General features: G+C 32.2%; 2 protein-coding genes and 1 non-coding gene across 6 annotated transcripts; 1 reads left to right on the forward strand and 2 right to left on the reverse strand.

Annotated features, from left to right (window-relative positions):
• Positions 1-648: 648 nt before the first annotated feature.
• Positions 649-3,044, reverse strand: LOC103578781 (RING-box protein 1A). The gene is made up of 5 exons (XM_008559967.3): positions 2,857-3,044; positions 2,651-2,678; positions 2,344-2,465; positions 1,390-1,475; positions 649-948 (listed from the first exon to the last, which is right to left on the reverse strand). The coding sequence occupies exons 1-5, from the start codon at positions 2,950-2,952 to the stop codon at positions 936-938; spliced, it is 345 nt and encodes a 114-aa protein (XP_008558189.1). The 5' UTR covers positions 2,953-3,044; the 3' UTR covers positions 649-935.
• A 3,626-nt stretch (positions 3,045-6,670) lies between these two features.
• Positions 6,671-18,526, reverse strand: LOC103578763 (calpain-D). Of its 4 annotated transcripts, XM_008559956.3 has the most exons (10): positions 18,248-18,526; positions 16,295-16,625; positions 13,853-14,619; positions 11,942-13,763; positions 11,594-11,827; positions 11,139-11,531; positions 10,179-10,843; positions 9,769-10,111; positions 9,519-9,697; positions 6,671-9,456 (listed from the first exon to the last, which is right to left on the reverse strand). In XM_008559956.3, the coding sequence occupies exons 3-10, from the start codon at positions 14,374-14,376 to the stop codon at positions 9,276-9,278; spliced, it is 4,341 nt and encodes a 1,446-aa protein (XP_008558178.1). In that variant the 5' UTR covers positions 14,377-14,619; positions 16,295-16,625; positions 18,248-18,526; the 3' UTR covers positions 6,671-9,275. The 4 variants fall into 4 exon arrangements, with proteins under 4 accessions (XP_008558178.1, XP_008558168.1, XP_053598697.1 ...); XM_008559946.3 differs by lacking the exon at positions 18,248-18,526 and having other exon boundaries at positions 16,295-16,947; XM_053742722.1 differs by lacking the exons at positions 16,295-16,625; positions 18,248-18,526 and having other exon boundaries at positions 11,942-13,760; positions 13,853-16,278.
• Trnar-ucu (transfer RNA arginine (anticodon UCU)) lies at positions 15,601-15,673 on the forward strand. The gene has a single exon. It is a non-coding gene; the product is annotated as a tRNA-Arg (tRNA).
• Positions 18,527-22,801: the final 4,275 nt, after the last annotated feature.

Consider the following 22,801-nt stretch of genomic DNA (forward strand, 5'->3'; position numbering starts at 1 on the left):
GTGTGATGGCAATAAATTTAGCCGTAGAAATATTTTGGTATGAACATAAAATTATATTTGTTGCTAAGAGAAGAAAAGAAGCCGCTGAATGGAACGGGAATAAGGCAAAACTTTTACATCCAGTCTCTAGTAAGACCGGATAATCGGATCATTCAGACGTTATATAAAAATGAATTAAAAAAAAAATTCAATGAGACACGTTCGCACATCTCGACTCGCAAATACGTTTTTACTGTAACAGCTAAACGTGTTTGGTCACTAGAATACTAATAATATTTCCAATTAAGTTTATAAAGTAAAAGGCCTAGTGCCCAATCACTCCATGGACGTGATTGATCACTCAAATACTAATAATACTTCTAATTAAATAAATAGTTAAGGGAAAAGACCTAGTACCTGATCAAGGAACTAGTACTCGATCAGAGAATTAGTATCCGATCACTTCGTGTGTATGTTGGGTTGATAAAATTAAATTTTTAAGGTAAAAGGCCTAGTACCTGATCACTCTATGTATTTTTGTATCTATAGTTAATGAAATTTATTAAATATAAATATACAAATACATGAGTGATCGGGTATTGAGCCTTACCTTACAATAAAATGACAATAACTGGAGATATTTCTGGAGATAATAATGTCTCGATTGGATTAGAACAATGAAAATTTATTATTTATTTTAAATATAGATGTACTTTAAATTACACAAGTATTAATTAAAAATAAAGAGAATTTAGATTAAGATTGTATCTCCAACACAGCAAGTAGCAATCCTACATGCGTTTGAAATTATAACAAGAGGCGATACCAGTCCTTACATGACGATTTTATTATTCATGATGTTAAAAACTCATGTTTTTCTATTATTATTATTATAACTTAAGGTTTTTTTATTTCAAGTGTTGATTACTTGACCGAGTAATGTTTTAAAGCAACGTCTAGTGACCGTACCTGAAAGTTTATAATAAAAAATAATTAGTAATTAATCTGGTAAGTAATTATGGTTTATTTTTAAGCCAGTTTATCAAGAACAAATATAAATAGTTGAGTAAGTAAATAATTACTAACGTCGAAACGTTTCCTCGGGTAAAACTTTAATGAGCTTGAAAATAATTATAGACTAGACTATTTGTGTACAATCGAAATTAAAATTAAATTGTCTTATTAAATAATCAATAAAAATAGAAACGGATAATTATTGGTACGATTTAAATAATAAATTAATTTGTCTGGCAGCTGATAATTATTTTTAGTTTCAGTCTTAAGTCTGATGAGTTTTTAATTTGAAAATTATCTGCTCAGTAATCGATTAAAATTGTCAGTAGATAATTTTGCTGTGATATTATTAGTAATTATTGTTTAGAAATTTAGATATTATTTTAAAGAACTTACTTTTGGAATTCCCACTCACGATTATCAAGAGGACAGACTTGACGTGTTTTAAGCCAACGGGAAATGCAATGAAAATGAAAAGCGTGCTAGAATAAAAATAAAAACATTAAGTAAAAATTAAATAATTATTGAGAACTAATACTGCAATTACGTCATTATCGTATTGTATTTTTTTTTTTCCAAGTTTAACTCACAAAAAAAAAAAACTTAAAAAAATGCACATGTAGAAAATTAAAAAAACTATAGGTGTAATTTGTTTAAATTTATCAATTTCAAAAAAATTAGACGTCAACTAATTTCAGTATCATCTTAATTTATAATTTACTCGACAGTTTGTTTTATTGATTGAGGTAATTGATCTAAGTATGAAATTTATGCATTTGTAATCAGTAATTTAGTCAACCAATTAAATTTCTTTACTAGTAAGGATAAGAAGAGTCTGTACTAATTTCATTGCAAGCTTTTCTCTTAAACAATTCCTCTAAGCTCAAAATTAAGAACAAGACTCGAAGTACTGCTCTATAATCTAGGGCATGTTCAGACTCTGGACATTAACTCTGGAAAAAAAAGACGCGACTTCTAGGTTCATAAATATCTAGTGTTTTTTTTAACAAACCCTTAGCGATTTACATTTTAATTTTCTTTTAATTTTTTGAAGTTCCCATTTAGTGCGTAAGTGTAACTAAGATAGTACCGTTCGTCGACTTGAATGTGAAAAACAAAAAAGTTTTGAACCCCTCTTGAGAAAAAATTTTTTCATAAGATGATAAATTTTAATTTGTAAATTTTCTTGTCTTTCTGTACTTTAAAAATTTGGGAAACCAACGAAACGAAGTAAAATGATCGTGATAAACACTAAATAATAATAAGCATTTACGTCCTTGTAACTGTGAGTAAATTTACCGATTGAGGATTAAATTAATTGGAATGAAATAAATGAATACAAAAACGTACATTGCAGACACCCCAAGCTACTGTGCATTCCTCGCTCGTAGCTGATGCTTGATTTGCTTGGCACTCGATACACAAATCCATTATGTGGTTTCTACAAATAGCACAATTGTCAACGACAATATCTGAAAATAAATTCATTTATTATTATCATGACTAATTAGATAAGAATTGTATCTTTGGTTAAATCAAACAAATAAATACTGAAGGCAGAGATTAAAATTTATATTTATATTTATGGTATTTATGAGAAAATAAAAATAAAATATTGATGATGCGCAGAATGTAAATAAAAATATTGTCAACTTACCCCAGGCCCAAAGTGCAACTGCGTTCCACTGAAAATAAAAAAATATGATTTTGATGATAGTAATAAATAAATATATTCAGTGAATAAATAAATTCAAAAAATGACTAAGCATTGAGCTGTAGGTTAGAAATGTTGTTAATGATAGAAGTATGTTGGTTATTGAATTCCATGGGAAGGTTGATGATGACAATATATTTAGCACTTACCTTTTTTACTTCGAAACGTTTTTTGTCGCCTTTTCCACTGCTGGAAGTAGGCATGTCAATTTCTTCCTCGTCAACATCCATTGCTGCTGATGCCATTTTTTTAATTTTGTCTATATCTTGGACTTGGACACTTTGTGAGTTTGAGCCGAAAGTGACACAAGTAGACGGTAGAAACACAAACTTACGAGTGTCAGATGTGGGAACTTAGTTCCCGCGCTATTCACCGGAAGCGCTGGAGGCAGAGCCCCATAAGGCGGTAAATTTAAAAGTTATCGTTTCAACAGCAGCGTTCGAGTCTGCTTGATTATAGTTATAGCCGACTTGAACTTTTCTTCATTACTCGCAATACAAAAAATGCATCCTTCTTAATTATTACTATTACTATCGCGGTAAATTTGAATATATGAAAAATAAATTATTAGAAAGTGGAGATAAATCAAAAATCGTACGTCAAAATAAAATGGCGGAAGAATATGATAAAAAATATTTAAAAAATAAAAAAAAAACACAAGTGTTTAAACAAACCTTGGTGGGGAAATAATATGCAGAAGGGTATCCTAATACACTTGGAGATTTGATTTAAATTGCTCCAAGTGTATTGCAGCTAAAAACGTCACTTAACTGCTATTTCCCACCAGACGATGCCAGATGACTTTGGTCAGGAACTTGGAAGATCAGCATCAGACATCGGCAACACTTCACTAGCACTGAACACAACACTCAACTACCCCACAGACACTTTGCACGTTTTAAATTAACAAAAAATAAATTTTATAATCACTGCTCAATATTACACGACTTGACTGCGATGCTGTGAATCGGTTTAAACGTAAAGAAGGATCTGGACTACTACTGCCATTGTTGATGATACTGGCTGCCGCTATTGGTCCGTCTGTTGGCACAAAGCAATCGACTTTACGAATCATTCCCCCATCACCACTTTAGCAACAATTTGAACGCTGAATACAGCAATACACAGTGGCGCCAACAGCGCGAAATTTCAAAATTGAAATTTAATAATTTCATTAAAATTTGTATGTATTAATAATTTATTGATTATTCTCATTACTTGCGCGCTAAATTTAAATATTTGAAAAATAGATTATTTGAAATATGAGACTAATTAAAAAATCATAATTCAAAATAAAATGGTGGCAGTATATGATATAAATTTTCTGATTTCCAACGGATTGTTAAAAATTTTATGTCTCTATGAAAGTCACGATTCCTTCTGAGGGCCTTTACACTCTCTGTACATTAATTGAATTATTAAAATTATATAAATAATAAGTTCACAACTTAGATAATATTTAAATTTATTATTAAACATCTCTACAGGATACAAATGAGAGGACAACATAAATTTTGGATATTATTACTTTTATAATCTGTTATTACTTACTCATGACATATATATACATATATTTACACACATGAATATATATATGTATATATATTTATACATATATGTCATGTGGGAACATTAAATATCATAAATATTAAATATTTTATGTATTTTAGCGTAAATATATATTTGTAAATATATATACTATATATATTTATATATGTTCGATATAATTCATCATAGCGTATCCTTAAATTTATGAAATTATATATACGCTCGTGAAACACAGGCTTCCATCTCAGGATGAAACGTCCACATTCGTTTCATAATCATAATTATTATTAATATTATAATTACTCTTAATGATTTTCCTTCTCTCCATAATTTATATGATGAACTCAGAATATTACAATTTATGTCCACAGGTATGGTTATCATTTAATATTAATTATTATTTGTTTCGGTGTAGTTCACAAAGATCATTACACAGACTATCACAAAATTGATTGCAGGGGCTTTACATCAGTACCTATTATAGTCCACCATAATCTCCAACAAGCCCACGTCTATCCACATTATCAATTTATAATTTACATCGCTAATAAGCTTTTGCAATATCAAAACATCTCATTTATTTCTTCAATTATTATAGTTTTTACTCTTTCCAAATAAAGTCGTTTAACTCTAGATTGTCAATCCGTCCCAACTCTCATTACCATAATCTCTATTTAAACAATTTTTTTACATAATTATTTTCACCATCAATTTTTTTTTTTATTTCAATACTCTAATTACAAAAATGTCTTATTATCCCTAATAAGTACAATTTATTTAATTTTTTTTTTTTTACATTTCAAAAAATATTCCAATCTTATAATTTTATAATTCCACAAAAAATTATCAACATTTTAAATTTATTTCCATAAATCCACGTTATAAATTTAATTACAGTCTAGTCGTGTTACGAATCCGCTACCAACTCTGCACTGTAATAAATTGGAAGTGAATTTGGATTTTATTTAAATGCGAACTCACTCCGTCATTCAGAATTCCGGGGTTTGAAAAAAAAATCACTCTGCATACGGAGTAAATAACGGACTCATGAGACTCGACTATACTTCTTTTTTGTAATTAAATATCAATAAAAATTTTAAAAAAAGTTAACAAAAAGTAACAAGGTCTTGATCATTACTATGATCTCTAGAATACAAATACAATGACACTCGTGCGTAATTTAAATTCCATTTTAAATCAATTAAATATTTTTAAATTCACATGAGAATATATCTCTAGGTACTTTGTGGCAGGACACAATCAGCGCCGGCTCGTGCCTTGAAAGCATTAAACATTTAAAAAATTATCGAATCCATGGGCAAAAAATTACAGCTATCATCAATAATTGCCACAAACTTTTACAGCGGTCATGCAAATGAATCTAAAATATAAATAAACATTGAGCAGAAATCTAACGCGCACTAGGATTCCGTTCCGATTGATTCGATCGTGGCCTCTATTAAAATTAATTTTTTCAATAGTGGGCTTGAAGATAAGCAGGCAAACTAAAAGTATGTAAGTCAACTTGTGCGAGTCCTTCAATCAAATAAATAATCAACATCATCTTCACTTATTATTTACACTTTCATATTAATTTAAAATTTACTCCCCAATGACTTACTCTAATCAACACCACGGACAATTAAGATTCTTTAATTAAATTGATGAAAATATATTTATCATTCTGTCTTATCAAGTGTCTGATTAAATAATTAATTCTATAAATAAACTTGATAATTAAATAATTAAATGTCACGCTCGTATGGCACAAATGGTCAGCTCATCTCCATATTTCCTTGATGTATGACGCTTCTAATAATTTTTTAACAGTTATCATTTTATTTTTAAAATAAAACAACCGATTAATTTGAATTCAGCACCATAAACATAGTATACAATAAAAGTATATACTCTACTTATTATTTTTAACTAAAAATAAAAGACTAAGATAACAATTTTTCATGATATCTCCTCTCATTTAATTTATAATTTTAACGTCGATGGCAATCGTTTATTTAATTTCGTAAAACACATTATTTATTATTTTAATTCATTTTTTTTTCTATTAAGCTATTGGTTACACCGTTAATTAATTATTATTTAAAGTGCCATGACAACTTCATAACTCGTAACTAATTCATGTAATTAAATCGTTAGGCCAAGCTCAGACGATCAGGTCCAGCCACGGTCACTTTCCCGTCTTTTTGTTAAAATTAAATTCTATTAATTCATTAAAATAAATTTTTACTTGACACACGAAATTTTTTTTTTTGTGTAGTAAACAATTGACAATTTTTTGATTTTTTTTAACAAATCAATAACGAAAAAAAAAAAAAAAAATATGCACATGTAGACAATTACGAAAACTATAAATGCAATTTTTTAAATATTTTTTTTTTTTATAAAAATCCAGGAATTATAAGACGTCGAGTAACTTCAGTACCAGAGTTTTTTCTACTGAATAATTTTTGAATTTGTTTTTAAAATAATAAATTAAAAAAAAAACGTCACAAAATTGCTCTTAGAGTTTTTTTGATTTTCCACATGTGCACATTTTTAGTTTTTTTTTTTCTTCACTTATTTGTTGAAAAAAAAATTCAAAAATTGTCAATTGTCTTCTTATTCAAGATCATAATGAATTTTAATGACAATTAATTTATTAATTTATAAAAAGTACGTCCGCTATTACTGTTACCGTCGTCTGATGACATGGACATGGCAGTTTTATATTTTAAAAACAACTATAATTTTTTTAAAAACTTTTTCATTAGAAGCATCACATTTTTTTTTATTAGCAAATGGTCTTATCTATTACTTTTATTAAAAGTGTTCTATGAAGGCTTCGTTATTTATTGGCATTAAGATTTTTTAAATTTATTTACGATTAAAAGTAACAAGCCGTGATACTTAATTACTCAAGACATTTATTGTGATTATTATAATTATTTAAAAATAATTCAACAAATGAAAAAAAAAATAACAATCTTACAATATAATTAGATCGATATAGAACACAAATAATTATTGTTCACACTTATTATTATTATATTTACTTATTTTTTAATAAATTTATTTTTTTAAACATCGAATATTAAAAATAATAAACGATATTTATTTATTTTCTTTATATATTTTGCCAAAAGCTCAAAAATAAAAAATCATTTATTTTTATTTTCAATTAAAAAAATCTATAAATAATTAATTACCCAACATTAATAAACATAAAAAAAACTCAATAAAACCTAATTAAATAAAATTATTTTATCAGCTCTTTAATTAGCAGCGAAATATATCAAGAATACGATGGAATATTTATAGCCAAATATTTGCTAGATCAATTAAATACTTACAACTAATTGTGCTACAAGTATATTATGCATCAACAAATTAGTCATACAAGTGCACATTACTAATAAAAAGCCACACTATTTAATAATTATATAATTATTTAAAATTCTGGTTATATTTTATAAATTTTGATAATTATTCCTGCCACAAAAAAAAAAAAAAAAAAAATTAAATTCTTTTGCAGTTAAAAAATGTAACCAGAAATTTTAATTAATTATTACAAACTTAAATTAAAAATTTTTAATCCTACAGCTCAACTTAAATATTTATGTGATCATGAGAACTGATAATGGTAACATTTAAATAAAAAGGAAATAATAAAAATAATAATAATAATAATATCAATAATAAATATAATAAGGGCATTCGCAGACAGTGATCCCGACTTTTCAAAAATTTACTATGACTTTATACTGTCAAGATTATCAAATTTTAAAAAAAGTTATTTATACTTAATATCAATTAGGAGGATTTTATTTTCAGTGAATTTTTTCATGCCAAAATTTATTTGCCAAATTTTTTTTAACTGCCAATTGATATCAACTGTAAGTGATTTTTAAAAAATTCTATATCTCAACAAAATTACGACTACGTCGTCTTTTTTTCAATTAAGGTTTTAATTTTTTTTTAATTAATTGACAAAAATTTGATACGCTTGACAGTTGAGTAATTTTAAATTTTTAAAAAATGGGGGACACTGTCTGAGAATGTCCTTAATCTGAGTAGTGAGAATCGATAGCACGCATTATCGTAAACAACGAAACATGATTGACTTATGAAATAGCGATACATATTTAATTAAAACAATAATAATAATAATAAAAATAATAATATCAAATAAACCAGTCTCGCATGTTACTTAATTAGCACGAAAAATAAAAATAATGATCGAACACCGTGTAATTAATTATTTTATTTATTTTTCACTTAAGTATCTTTGGTATCGTGAGAGTATGAAGTTAAATGCACTCTTGTTAATCCGTTTATTATTATTATATTATATATGAACAAATTTTATCAATTTATATTTTTTTTTTTTCGGTTAAGGCGTAATGTATTTAATAATGAGTTCGAGATAATTCTGACGCATGACTTGTTAGAAGAAAAAAATAATAAATTTTAAAATAATTTACGTACAAAATAACACATTTATATATATGTGTATATGTATGTAGTATCTCTCACACATCTAAATATCTTATACGTACGATACTTAATAATTATGTTGAGAAAATAATTATTTTTATTTTAGTTTTTTTTTTCGTATATTAGCAAGCAGAGTGTTCACTTATTTTTTTTTTTTTATCAGATAATGTTTTGAGTATCAATTGTCGATTTTCATTTTATTTTATTTCTAAAACCAATAATTTAAATCTAGTATCCACGTTTTCACATTTATTTATTATTATATCGTGCATCAATGTCTCAGTTTTATTTTTATCACTGTCACGATAATTATGCATTTTTTTATCACAATAAAAAAAAACCACGACAATTTTTTTTTTATCTTTGTTTTTTTATAAATTTTAATCACAAGTAACTTTGTCATGGTTGTTAATTAAATAATAAATTACCTTGTCCATTTGTTTGTTTATTATAGAAACTTGTTGACCAAGTAATTAATTAATCAGTGATAATTTCGATGATTAAAATAAATAGGATAGGATCATGTTCACGTTATTAATCGAGGGCTGTGTAGACCTTCAACTTGGGTGTCTATTTGCGGGCAATGCTGGGTATCGGGTGGACCCCAGTCGTGTAAGTTTCCACTGTTGGCAAGTCGATGGGTCAAACGGTGAGCTATTGAAAACCCGCCGCTTCCTTCTAATTGCGTCAGCACGATGATAACTTGCCTGTCACCCAGTAAAAAGTATATGTTATATATTTTTTATTAAATAATTTTATAAATAATTACCTATGGAGAGGGGGCACACTGTCGGCAGTTCTCAATTGTCCTCTTGTTGATACGACATTGTAACTTTCATGACAGTCACATTTAACGTGGATCCACTTATTAACATGACGATTTTCTACCATGACAACGAGACCAGCCCAGCCTTTGGTCAGATAATAAGCAGTCATACCTTCTCTTCCCTATTAATTAATTAATAAATAGTTGTAATTAAATATAATTAGAAAATGTACAAAATTAAATGGACAATTACTTCATGCCGCTGTCCTTTGGCTAAAGTTAAACTGATAATCGCATCCGCGAGGACGAATGCTGGAGGTGATATTTGCTCGACTAAGAGTCGCTTGGAACTATGAATAGCCAGGACATACTCAGGGTAGCTTGATGTGTCCTCCATGCCCGTGTGCCAGTGGTTGAATGCCAGACAAACGACAATATACAGATCTCGCTCCAGCATCTTGTGACAGCCGACGAATCCGCGGACTTGACGTTTGCTGTGCTCTACTAGTCTACCAACTTGCGGTGCTGCTGGAGATCTTGTTCGAAAGACAACGACACAGAGATCTAACTGAGAACGTTGTGATTTTTCCGAATTCCTGTATGATAAATAATCATAATAATAATTTATTTTTTTATAAATATAAATATAAATATTTTATTTACCGTTGGCCTTCTTGGAATAACGTGAATTCCGTTTCCGTGGGTTCAAGTACAGTCAGCAGCACACATGACAAATGTCTCAATGACGAAAGTGGTGGTAAAGTACCACGTAATCTAACTTCACTCCAACCAACACGTGTTTTGCAAATGTCAATGCAGTCAAAGTATTTAAGGACATCATCAAAAGAAATCCAAAAGACACCATCAGAAGCACCATGTGGCATCAACATTTCACGCATTTGCGGCGTCCAGACTGGGCTATCATCAGACCAGTCGCCTTTCCAACTGTAGTGGCCCCAGGGGTTGCGTAAACGCAGCAATCTGATCCCCTGGACGTCTCTGACATCTAGAACCGAGTACGCATGGCGTGGTCGCAGTCCTCTCCGCTGATACTCTTCCTCGTCGACCTTCATGTTGCCGCCTCCGCAGCTGGCGCCCATCAGAAACATCGCCTGTCTTGAGGACAACAGCTGCGCCCATATTAGATCTTTGTCGAGCTCGTCCTCGCTGGGCAGTGCGGAAGGTTGTAGAGGTACACTTTCGCACGGCGCCCCGGTGAGCGTCGCCAGTCCTTCGATAGCACGTCCAGACACCAAAGCTTCGTAGCACCCGTGGATTTTCGCGACGGCTTTCTCTATCAACGGGACCCACAGCTGTTTTCTTTTCGCCTAACAAACATTACGAGCAAACGATTATTAATAATTTTATTAATTAATTATTAAACCGGAAAGAAAAAATAGTAAATCGATAGGACTCGGTTTCATTGAGACTTAAATATTTTCCAACTAAATAATGAGTTGATACACTTTTAAACTATCGATTTTATATAAAACAAAGAACACATACTGGACAGAGAAACATAAACTTGGTGTGTGTTATGGACACCAGCGGTCGAAAGCTCATGAACTTGAACAGTAACTTTGAATGATAATTGCATGTAATAATAAAATAAAACAAAAATACCTGGGAGTAAACTAGATGTCCTCTTTTGTCGCAAGGCAAGAGATCGTCGACAAGTACCGTAGTCCACTTGCCGTCTTTGCACAGTCTGACCTGGTAAGCGCCCTCGGGACAGGTTTCGCGCATCACCAACACGCGTCTCACCAGCTCGTCACTCTCCGCGAGAACGGCCAGCGCCGATAGCAGCCAGCAGTTTCCCAAGACACCTTGCGATATATCCGAAGGTAGTGGAGTTCTGAATACGGCCCAAGGCAGTTTTGAATCGACGCTAGAGTCGACGTTTATCTGGTGTGGCCTTCTCCACTGTACCACGTGATTATCTTTAGTGTCCAGCGGGTTATAGTACAGTGATTTAGGTGCTGGTGGGAATGAATCGTCAACAAATGGTTCGTTTGTCTGTAAAAATAAATAAAAATTATCACTATTATTGTTATTATAATTATAAAAATATAAATTACCTCTTTGCAATAACGCACAATCCGTTCCCACTTTTCTAAGGCTTCTCTTTCCTCAATATGCCTCAAGTTTTCCATCACAACACTTTCCTGGCGCTGTATTCTCAGCGTACTGACACCAGGTTCACTGAAACGCGGTATATTACCAGGAGTTTGCGACAGCGACTTTGAGCTTTGGCACATTTCGCATACACCGTTAGTGCTTTTATTTTCAAAGGTACACAACTTACAGTGCCACTGAAAAATTTAAAATAGACACAAACATTTACAAATACTGTTAACTTTTATTTACATTTGGTAAACTATACCTCTAGCTCTATTGTCATTATTATTTATTAATAATAAATTTACCTGAGCAACAGTCGATTCTTTGATCTTCGAGTGTCGCTTGTCGCTCTGGACGCTCGGACCATTTCTTCTCACCGAATTTCTGTGTCTGGGTGTGGATATTCTGCTGATGTTGCTTGCTAACCCGCTTCCGCTTCCACTTCCACTGGACAGTCGCGGACTGGGACTTCGTTGACCCGCGACACGGTTGTCCCTCGGTATTTCCAAAAAATCAGCGAGTGTTTTGCAGGCATTGCAATTTTGGGCAGTGAGAGGATTCCTAAGTGTGCAGGATGGGCAGACCCAGCTCTCGCCTTTTCTCAAAGTTGGATCCTCAATGTGAGTGACGCTGCGTAGCTTTGACCCACCGCAAGCTTCGCAGGTCGCTCTCGAGGCGGGATTTACTAAGGTACATTTTTTACAGGTCCACGCGGGTCCAGGTAACGGCAATGGAGATGATTCAATCGAGGAATCATCAAAGTCAGACTCGGCGGTAGCCAGGGTTGCTTTTGGTATGTATCTAACACTGTCACGCGACACGACGATCGGCGACTGCGGAATGTGAGGGCGACAATTAAGCGTATCCTTAGTCACGGTAATTAAGCTAGGTTGCAGCAGAGATGGGGGAGTTCGCGATGAGCTACAGATATCACAACCGATTGACCAGAGCGGATTGTAAGCATAAGAGCACTTGCGACAGGTCCACATACGTCTGAGTGGACTTGATCCAGGAGTATCCACGGGACTAGTAGATTCACTGCGGGCGCGCTGTGAGACCACAGCTAATGCCATCTTGCTGCTCTGTTTCTTCGGCAACGGTGGTGGAGCATCAGGGTCAGTTATTCCGATGTACGAGTACTTAGGCCGGGAATTAAAACCTACTGAATGCGGTGGTACTGCTGGTGGCTCATCGTCATTTAGGCTGCGACGATTAACGATTTTCTTTTGCGTTGCGTTTGTAACAGCGTCTATTTCCGAGAAAGATCTGCGGTAGGACAGGGGACCTGCTGATGACAAAGGCCGTGACTCCCATGAGGGTACGCTGATTACGACGCCGCTGCAAGGTGTTGGACTTCTTGGTGCTTCGCATGCCTCGCACTGCTCTAGATCTGGTGCATTGTCTAGGGTACAGTTATCACAACTCCACAGAGCGTCATCTTGATGAGCTTCGGCAACAATGAGACTTGTTGGTCGTTGGATTCCGTGATCAGGTAACTTCTGCTGGACAACCGAACCATTGGACAATGAACGACTCACTTTAGACTTTACACGTTCGTAAACTGAAGGACTGTGACGTTTTGGAGATCGTTGCGAAGTATCTGGTGCCGCTGTGTCACCGTACGAGAGAGTCCCGTGGATTGTTGATGGATCCATAGTTTCAACAGGCGGGAGAGTCCAATTCTCTCGATTAGGCTGTGACCTGTCGCCTCTACTGAATCCGCTCAGCTGCGCCATCCCCTCGTCTCGGTCCAGTACTGCCGAGGTGCCAAGATTCGCACAGCCTACATCAAGTATTCTTGCCACCAGTCCAGCAGCCACAGTGGCAACTATGTCACCACGTGGCTCTTGTTTATTACTGAGTTTCAGTGCTTTCAGTCGCTTGCCACGTCTCACGCCAATTAAATTCCCATTAGTCTGTGCAATAGTTGAACTGGCTCCGCACGCCGTGCAAACAGGAGACGGTGCGCTGCAACAATTACCCTGGAGACAACGGATACACGTCCACCGAGTGACCAGCAACGGTAACGAAGGCGATCGTTTCGGGTTCTCTCGATAATGATTCACACACGGCCAAGAGTTTCGTCTTGCGCGACTCGTTATGTCTGCCACCGGATTTATCTTACTGCTGAACAAAAAAAAATACATTAACCTAAAAACTTTAATGTGATCTATTTATTAATTAATAAACTTTATAATTGATAATTAAAATCTTACCCGCGGGTTAAAGAATTACGTTCGTTGTTTTTATTGTTGACACCGTTGATGTCATCGGAGGTGATGTCTCTAGGCAACGACGACGTCGGCGGTGAAGGCGCTGGGAGATCTCCAGTAGAAGTTTGTCTCGGCGGTGGAGTAGGCGGCGATTCAGAGACTGCGGTAGGCGAGGACGGTGATGAGGACAAGGACAAAGAGGTAGAGGACGGGGTCGGGGTGTCAGGTGACAAAGTGGCCACCACCAACGCCGCCGCTTGAAGCGGTGGCGACGATTTACCGCAGCCAGGGCAAATTATCTCCTGGTTTTTGCTGTCAGAACAATACTCCCGAGGATGATTGTTGTCGTCGTCGTCGGGCTCGCTGTTGTCGTGGTCCTCCTGCTCACCGTCGTGGTTATTGTCGTTGCTGTCATTCAGAGCAACATGATTCGTGTAGACTGCACAGACGGAGCATTGCCATCCAGGGAACAACTTGTTGACGGTGGTGGTGGCGGTCGTGGTGGTAGTGGTGGCGTGCATGGCCATACTCGTTGACCCCGGATTATCATCGCTCCACGACGTGGTGCCGTTCTCCTCGTGAGTTTCGTTATCAGAAAATGACCCTCGGTTTGGTGGCCTGCCTCTGGGCAGCCTCTCTTGCTTCTGATTGCCCGCCACCCTCGGCAGTGCCCCGTAAGTCAGTGTTGCCGACAGAACCGCTTTAAATAGCGGCCCGTTGTCAACCAGGAGCTGGCTCTAGTTCTGCTTCTCTTGCCGCTGCTGATGATTCTGTTTTTATAAATAAAACTTTTATTACCGACAATGCAACTGTTAGCAACAACAAAACTTATGTTTACACTATTCTTGATAACTGTCATCAAATTACTATTATTATCATCATTATTATTATCATTATTATTATTTATTGTCATATGTTCACAAGCAGCCATTTTGCTTCAGGGCACGAGGAGACAAACACCCGTGGTGGTCTAATAATAATTATTATTATTATTGTTATTATCAATTATATTTATCAGTTACTACACTACTGTTTATTATTTTCTCCAACTACACCATTATTATTATTACCAGTAAATTATGTAATTAAATAGTTATTGTTGTTATTATTATTATTATTATTATTATAGACGAAAATGACTCGCGCCAATCAATGGTCTTATTTAAGGACCACGGGGATCCCCCACTGTCATCCCACACTAACCCATAATTAAATAAACAAAAAGTAACAATTATTTTTTATTATACTCCAGTAATTAACTCACACACGTCGTTAAACACCAGTTATATTTTTTGTTTCAGTGGGAGCTACTGCTACGGTGTCTGTGTCTGATATCTGGTACTGGTGTTGCTGTCTGCTCTATGGTATTGGTATGTATATGGTGTATGTATCCTATAGCTATACCGTTGTGTTGACTACGAGAACGTAACACAGGAACGTCACACGTCGACAACGTCATTAGGTGCCACGGGCACCGCGAAATCTGTCACTATTCAAAATTTAAATAAGTGATGATGAAGAATTTGGAGGCAGTTTAATGAAGAGATGACAGGAAGTCGTTTTGGAAATTGTGACAAAAAAGTGTCAAGTTGTGGGTGAGCGGGAATTCGAAATTTTGGACCGAGGAATCAGGAACTGAAGGTACGATACTGGGACAAAAATGAGAGTGGAAAGTGCTGACATCTGGGAGAGTTTGTTGGTAATGATGATGATAAGTTCTTATGGTTGCTGTTGAATCACTTCTCGCACCGGTCCCTGTGGCGCAGAGGATAGCGCGTTGGACTTCTAATCCAAAGGTCGTGGGTTCGATCCCCACCAGGGATGATTACGAGTGGCGAGTCCTCTCTTTTTATTTTTGGATCTTAATTAAAATCAGTTACTGATCAGTAAGACTTTAATTGCCACTTTCTTAAAGTTTTGTTTATTAAATATTTTGAATTCAATTATTTATGAACGATTGCAGACGTACTGGTCAGTAGTTTAAATTTAAATTTAATAAAATGTATGATGGTAGTGGGTTTCAGGAACTGGAGGCATGTATATAAAACAACAAATATTTAATTGGATACTAGCGATTGTAGAGTAGAGCAGTTGGTAATTATTACTAGAGTAATTGTTAAGTTGTTGCGTGTTATTTTGTTATCGCTGTCAAAACAATAGTTTTATTCCAGCGAAAGTTTAAACAATACTTGGAGCTGAAAAAATATTATGACTTTCATTGGTTTCCGTGGCAATTGTAAAAATTATTATAAAAAATTTTTTTAAATAACCCGGAAGGTTGTAATTAAAGCGCGCGGGCATTTAAATAGTAACTAAATTTTTCGAGCCCATTTAGTTCAATTGGTATTTATTTTTAAAAAATATTAAATTAGTATTTCAGTGAGTGAGTTTTTTGACGTAGTCATTATCATTAGTCGTCATGCCTTCCGTTACATGTATATTTACCGTTGACGATGATGAAGACTGACGAAAGCGAGTTGATTATTAAATTAAAACTCTTGTCTCATGTCTCTTGTCTCTTTCTCTTCGCGTATTTAATTATTCTCGCACTGGTATTATGTAGCATTGAGTAGAACTTTTTTTTTTTTAAACAACACAAGTGTGAGTACATGATAAGTAGAGCAAAAATATATGTACAGCAGAATCGCAAAAGAGTAAGAGGCCACTTAAAGTATATAGGAGATGACTAAAATTAGGCCGGTACTTCATAGAGCTTCGAATCTTTACTACATCAAAGCGCCGCGTTAATTGGATCACTCTGTCCAACTCTTGTATTCTGAAAGAATGATTGTTTGTACGTATCAATTTAATTTATAAAAAATTTCATCTTAACATTGGTTTAATTTTAAATTTACATTAAAAGTTCGTCGGTCTTTTAATTATTTTTAAATAATTAAAAGACAAAGACATTCTCAGACATTTTCCCTCCACTTTTTAAAAAAATTCAGTGACTTTCAATTGCAATCACCGTAATGACTGGTTAGCCAACATCTAATTTTTGGATTTTTTTTCAAACAATAAATTATAGAAAAAAAAATATTTGAAAAAATTGCACTTATAGTTTTTTGAATTTTCTACATGTGCATATTTTTAGTTTTTTTTTTTTTGGAATTGATATGTTGAAAAAAAAAATCCGAAAACTGCCAATTGTCTGTTGAGTTTAGAATCATATGATTGTATTAAAATTTTGATAATTAATTAGTAAAAGGTAAAGCATTAATTGAAAAAGGGCAACGAGTCACAATTTGCCGCGATAAATTTAAAAAAAAAATTGTTTAGTTGATGTTATTTAGGAGTTAAACATAATTCGGAAAATTATTTTAAAATTTTGGGAGTGCCCTTAAAGTCGCTAATGAAGTAATTACTATTTTTAAATGTCGACGTTTTTTAAAAAATTAAAAAAAATGAGTTGAAATAATAAATAATTATTGTAATAAATATTTTCAATACTCAGAATAATAAATTATGAAATCGCTGATATATTGTGGGATATTTTGTCCACGTGGATTGGATAGAGGCCAATAATGTGATTAACTGCCGAGATCTTACCTCGAGTCGCCGCGAAATAAAGATCAGACTGCTTGGCGACGGGCAGTTATATAGGCTTTTAATAAATATATATATAATACCAGCGTTAATTTACTTTTTTTTTTATAATTGTATACTATAACGAGCATCATTATTATTATTTTAATAATAATTCTGTATCGTGTTATTATATATAAATAATCTTTCATAGAAAGAAGTAGGCACGCAGCGAGCGACATGTACAACACGTGTTTTTATTGAATTGACGTCATTAAGATAATTAAATAAAAACACAACTTCTGACAAAGTATTATTTTTAAAACTTTTATTGAGTTTTATCTTTTTGATAAGACTGATTTTTATCTAAATATAGTTTTCACTAAATTTACTCGGTTGAGATTTACAGGTCACTTGGTAAAGTAATTTATTGCATGAAATTTTAACACAATAATAAAAAATGTATATAAATATTCTTTGTTTTTGGTGGACGAAAGTAGTAAATAAAATGATGTCATATTTGGAGAAAACAGGAAGTAGAGTAAAAGTCATTTTTTATATTTTATTGTTGTTGATTACTTTTGTAAATAAGGAAATATATGCAGATAAGTTTAATAGTTGGCTCGTCGGTACGGAATAGCCGGTAATCAACAGGAAGAGTTGGATCTCTGACAATCAGGTGATGTAATTAGTGCACTTGATTACTTTCTGTATAGACTTAATGGCTCAGGGACATCCGTGCTGGCCAAAATACAAAACTAACAGCTTTAAATTTAAAGAAGGGAAAGTTAATAAATGGTTTTATTTTCGCCACAACAAACCTTTAGCTCTACTTGGACTAATTTAAATATATATATATATATATATACTTACTCCGTTAAAAAATCAAATTGGCAATCAGCCGAGGATTCTCGGATTTAAACGTTAAATCCATCAGAAAAAACATGCTTCGACTTTATTTACAGAGCACGTGCCAAGTTTTTAGATTTTCGAAAAATAAATTGTCCGCATATACACTAGATTCTATTCTTTCCGATTACAATTATTTAAAATTTTCCTACCACGTATCGTTTTTGTACACCAGCGTGTCAGCGTAAAATAAAATATATATTTAAATATTACACACTACGGACAGCAATAATTAAATTATTTACTCGAACCTTGAATTTTAAATTTAAAATCGTCACGTTCTAATTGTCATATTTATTTTTTGTTGTTGTTCTTTAATTGAGTATCATCCGTTTTTTATCGAGTTACAAATTTGATATAAATAATAATAATTAATTATATAATAATAATAATAATAATAATAATAATAATAATAATAATAATAATAATAATAATAATAATAATAATAATAATAATAATAATAATAATAATAATAATAATAATAATAAATTATTATATAACATATGTTGATATTAATCGATAACGTTAATTCGATTGAAAAAATAAATAAAAAATTTAGCAAAAATAAAAATATTTTTAATAATATAATAAAATGAGCATTGAACAATCCGCTGTGTTTTCAAATATTTAAAATTTTATTTTAATTTATTGTTTAAATGAGCTGCTTTAACAATCGCCACAAAGCAGTGAATCATAAAATATATACACTCATATATTTACAATAGTATTGTACACTCATTTTTGTGTACATTTATATATATTTATCATTTACGCCGTCTGTTCTTCATAGCTTTAATTTTTTAAAACTTTTTTTTAATATTCGATACGAGCTGCAACGGGTTAATGATAAGGTTATCGAATCGCGCGGTCATATTAATATAAAGAAGGACGAAAGTGACGGGAATATATTCGTTATATTTTTATTACAGAGAAAATATATTCATTAAAATAAAAATTAATTTTTAAATTCATTATTATTTACAATTACTAGGTCTCTGAATATATAAATATTTATATATATATATACAATTAAAGTGCACAATTGAAAGTGAAATGAAGGGGTCATAAAATATCACAAAAGAAAAAGGGAATCCTTGACCTTACCAAGATAATATCATTGCACTTGTCAATATCAGACATCAAGACATTTTATAAACAATAATATTTATTATGAAAATTAAAAAAAAAAAAAATTATCAATTAAACAGCATTTATAAATTTTATTCATAAATGAGATAATAAGATCCGATATAATAAATTTTTTGCACGGAACATAAATAAAAATTGGATTAACTTTATCAATATTTATTAACATATTGCGTCAATAAAATTTTCACAATAACGTCAATAAAGTTGACGTTATCCTTTTAAGTACTTGATCTTATAATATTTAAATGGATTAGATGATTTGCGACCATGAATTTTATCGCACTTTACGCTGTGAACTGGAATGGATGAAAAAAAAAATAAAGTCTGCATTGCCGCGGTAGTAATTAAACATCCACGCACGTGATTAACAATATGTTATACATATATGATTATCATTTAATGAAACGGAAGGCTGCTCATGTTTATCGGTCTGTGTTAAAGGTAAAATAAGGTCTGCATACACCTACCTCTACATAGTACAACATATATTAGTTAATGTCTATGGTGTATGAAACAACTAAATATGTAGCTGTGTTATTGTCGATATATATGACCTCGACCTTCGGTTGCCCTAATCAAGAAAAGTGAAAGGACGAATTTGAAATTTTTTCGAAATGTAAATGTCATTTAGATTTAAATTATTAGCTACTTTTATTTTTAGAAAAATTTTTAAAAAATATATAAAGGCTGAAAGTAAATTAGTTCAGGTTGCTGGCTGTGGAAGTAAAGAATTTTTTTTAAAAATAATAGAGATAGAAAGTTTTAATTTTAGAATTTCTGAGAGAAAAATAAATAGCAGAGATCTCAGTAATTATTAAGAAAATGAAGAAATAATATTTAAAATGAAAAAGATGGTAAATATAGAGTGACATAAAAATAGACTGCAGAAATTGTCATCGCGGAAGAAATTTCACGGTAAAATAATATTATAAATATCCACGTATAGTGGATATGTACGGCTGTAGTTGATGATGATGATAATGATGATGGTGATGCAGTAAAACCTCTTGGAAATGTCAGCACCGCAAGTATATTTTATTTCTCTATTTCTACCCTTTCATTTCTATTTATCACTGGTTTTCTCAACAGCACATGACTCACCTCACAAAACTTTTTGTCCCTTTTCTTCCACGTACTGCTGAGTAAGGACAAAGGAGGGGCAGATACGCATGGTTCGTCATCTCGGTCGTCCTCATTTCCTTACTTTGGGCCATCCGCCAGTCATATTACGATATAACACCTGGTAAAAGAGCTTTCTTTCCTTTTTACTTTTACTTATATTCGTTTCATTTTTCTTAAATCTTCAAACCCTTCAAACTAATGATGCAAAATTATCATCATTTTTATGTTCAGCCATATCATGAGAAATTTATTGTCAATTAGCCGTCAATTGACGTCAAAAATCATCTGGTCAATTTTTTATAAAATAATTTTCTAGGCGTTGAAAGTGTCATTAGATTAAAAAACTGACCGTTGGTCAATTTTTCGCTAGTCAATTAACGTCAATTGTCAGAAAATTTCTCTGCCATACATCAATACTTGAAACCCATGTTTCGACATTACTCCGTGCGGTCTTTGAGTAGAAATAGTCAGTGGAAAAAGTGTTTTGCCTGGCCCTCAGTCGGGCAGGGTTCGATCCCCGCGAGCGGAAGCAACTCAGTCTTAATTTTTTCGAGCGTAAATTTACTTCTTATCATTTTCTAGTCCTTGTGTTACTGTTACATGATGTTTGCTAGTGTATCAGTGTCTAAACGGACTGACATAAATACCAAATCAAGCCATTATCCTAGTCTCTTTAACTTATGAGTAGGGTATACGATATTATTGGTAACAAATTTTTATTTTTTTATTTTTCTATGATTAATTGGGGCAAAAAATAAACATTTAAAATTTAATGTCATTATATTACTAAATCCATCAATTAAGTTTTTAAATATTTAATATATAAATCAAATATGTAAAAGATAAAAATAATGAATAAATTTTTTAGTTGCTATAAAAGCAGTTCTTTAATGTTTAAATAAAAAAAATTCAATAACCGAGACATAAACTAAAATAATTTACTTTATTGAGATAAATCACGATGTACGTTTTATTAATAGTACTAAAATAAATACAACGTGTGTAATGACGTATGTGAAAATATTTTTTTTATGATTCTCAATGCTTTCTTATCGAGAATAAAAAAATAACAAATTGTTATAAATGACGCGGAAAAGTGATACCCAAATAAAACTTTCACTATTGCAGAAATATTTTATTGGTCTGCGTGTGTAATCTGAAAATATTGCCGACTTTAAAAGGACTTTTTATTTATTTTATTAAAACTCTCTATTTCGTATGCTTGCACGACGGTAACAATAAAATCCTCACGATTCTGTCATTACATCTTCGAGTGATCGGTAACGACCGTGGGAGTTGAGTCTACATGTGCAAGTAAACACAGTATCTGTACTGTAGATAAAACACGACAGATGATTCCGTCCCATAGTCGAGTCTGGATACAAGTCGTGTCCCAGAAAGGGCGAAAGAGCAAAAATAAAGCCTGCGATTAGAAAGTTTTGCATTATAATTATTAAAGAGGCGAATACAAAACATCTCGAGTGAGATTCACGATTCGCAATTATGTAGGCCTATAAAAAAATTTACAATTATTTTTATTTCGTAATTTCGTATTAATTTTATTATTCAATTACCGACTAAATTTATAAAATATTTTTATAATTTAATTTAAAATATAAGTCGCGCCAAATTATAAAATTTAAAATCAAGACTTCTCTTGACAATTTGATTTCATTTTTTTCAATTCGATTCGATTGAGTAATTTTTTTTTTCCCAATCAATTTCTTTTCCTTTTAATTCGATAAATTTTTTTCCGTCACGTTAGCTCTCATCAATAAAAACTTAAAATTTCAACATAACAGTTTATAAAATTTAGGTCAAGTCGTTTATCGCATCTATCACTCAAACTATAAAACCTGAGTATTGTTTACTTAAAAATAATATATATCAAACTCTTGATAGTAATTTTGAAAACAAACTATTCCTAAGCATAAGAAAACAAACAAACAAACGAACAAGTAAACAAACATTTAGTTTCAACACAGCATGTCCACTTGTAAAAAATATTCCTTTGTTTATTGACGATAAGATGAAGAGCCGGATTAAATTCCGAGCATTTTTGTAGAAGTTATCACCCACGTGTCAGAATGTCTTTTCTTTTTCTATTAAATTTTCTATGTAAATAATTTTACATAACTCTGATATAAATAAATGCTTCTATATATTATTATTATTGTTATTGGTATTACCCGATCAAGACCAAAAAGTAAACACACAATAAATAAATGACATGATATGAGCGAAACC

Source organism: Microplitis demolitor, chromosome 1 (genome assembly GCF_026212275.2).
Source record: "Microplitis demolitor isolate Queensland-Clemson2020A chromosome 1, iyMicDemo2.1a, whole genome shotgun sequence".
In the NCBI taxonomy this organism is placed as follows: Eukaryota; Metazoa; Arthropoda; class Insecta; order Hymenoptera; family Braconidae; genus Microplitis; species Microplitis demolitor.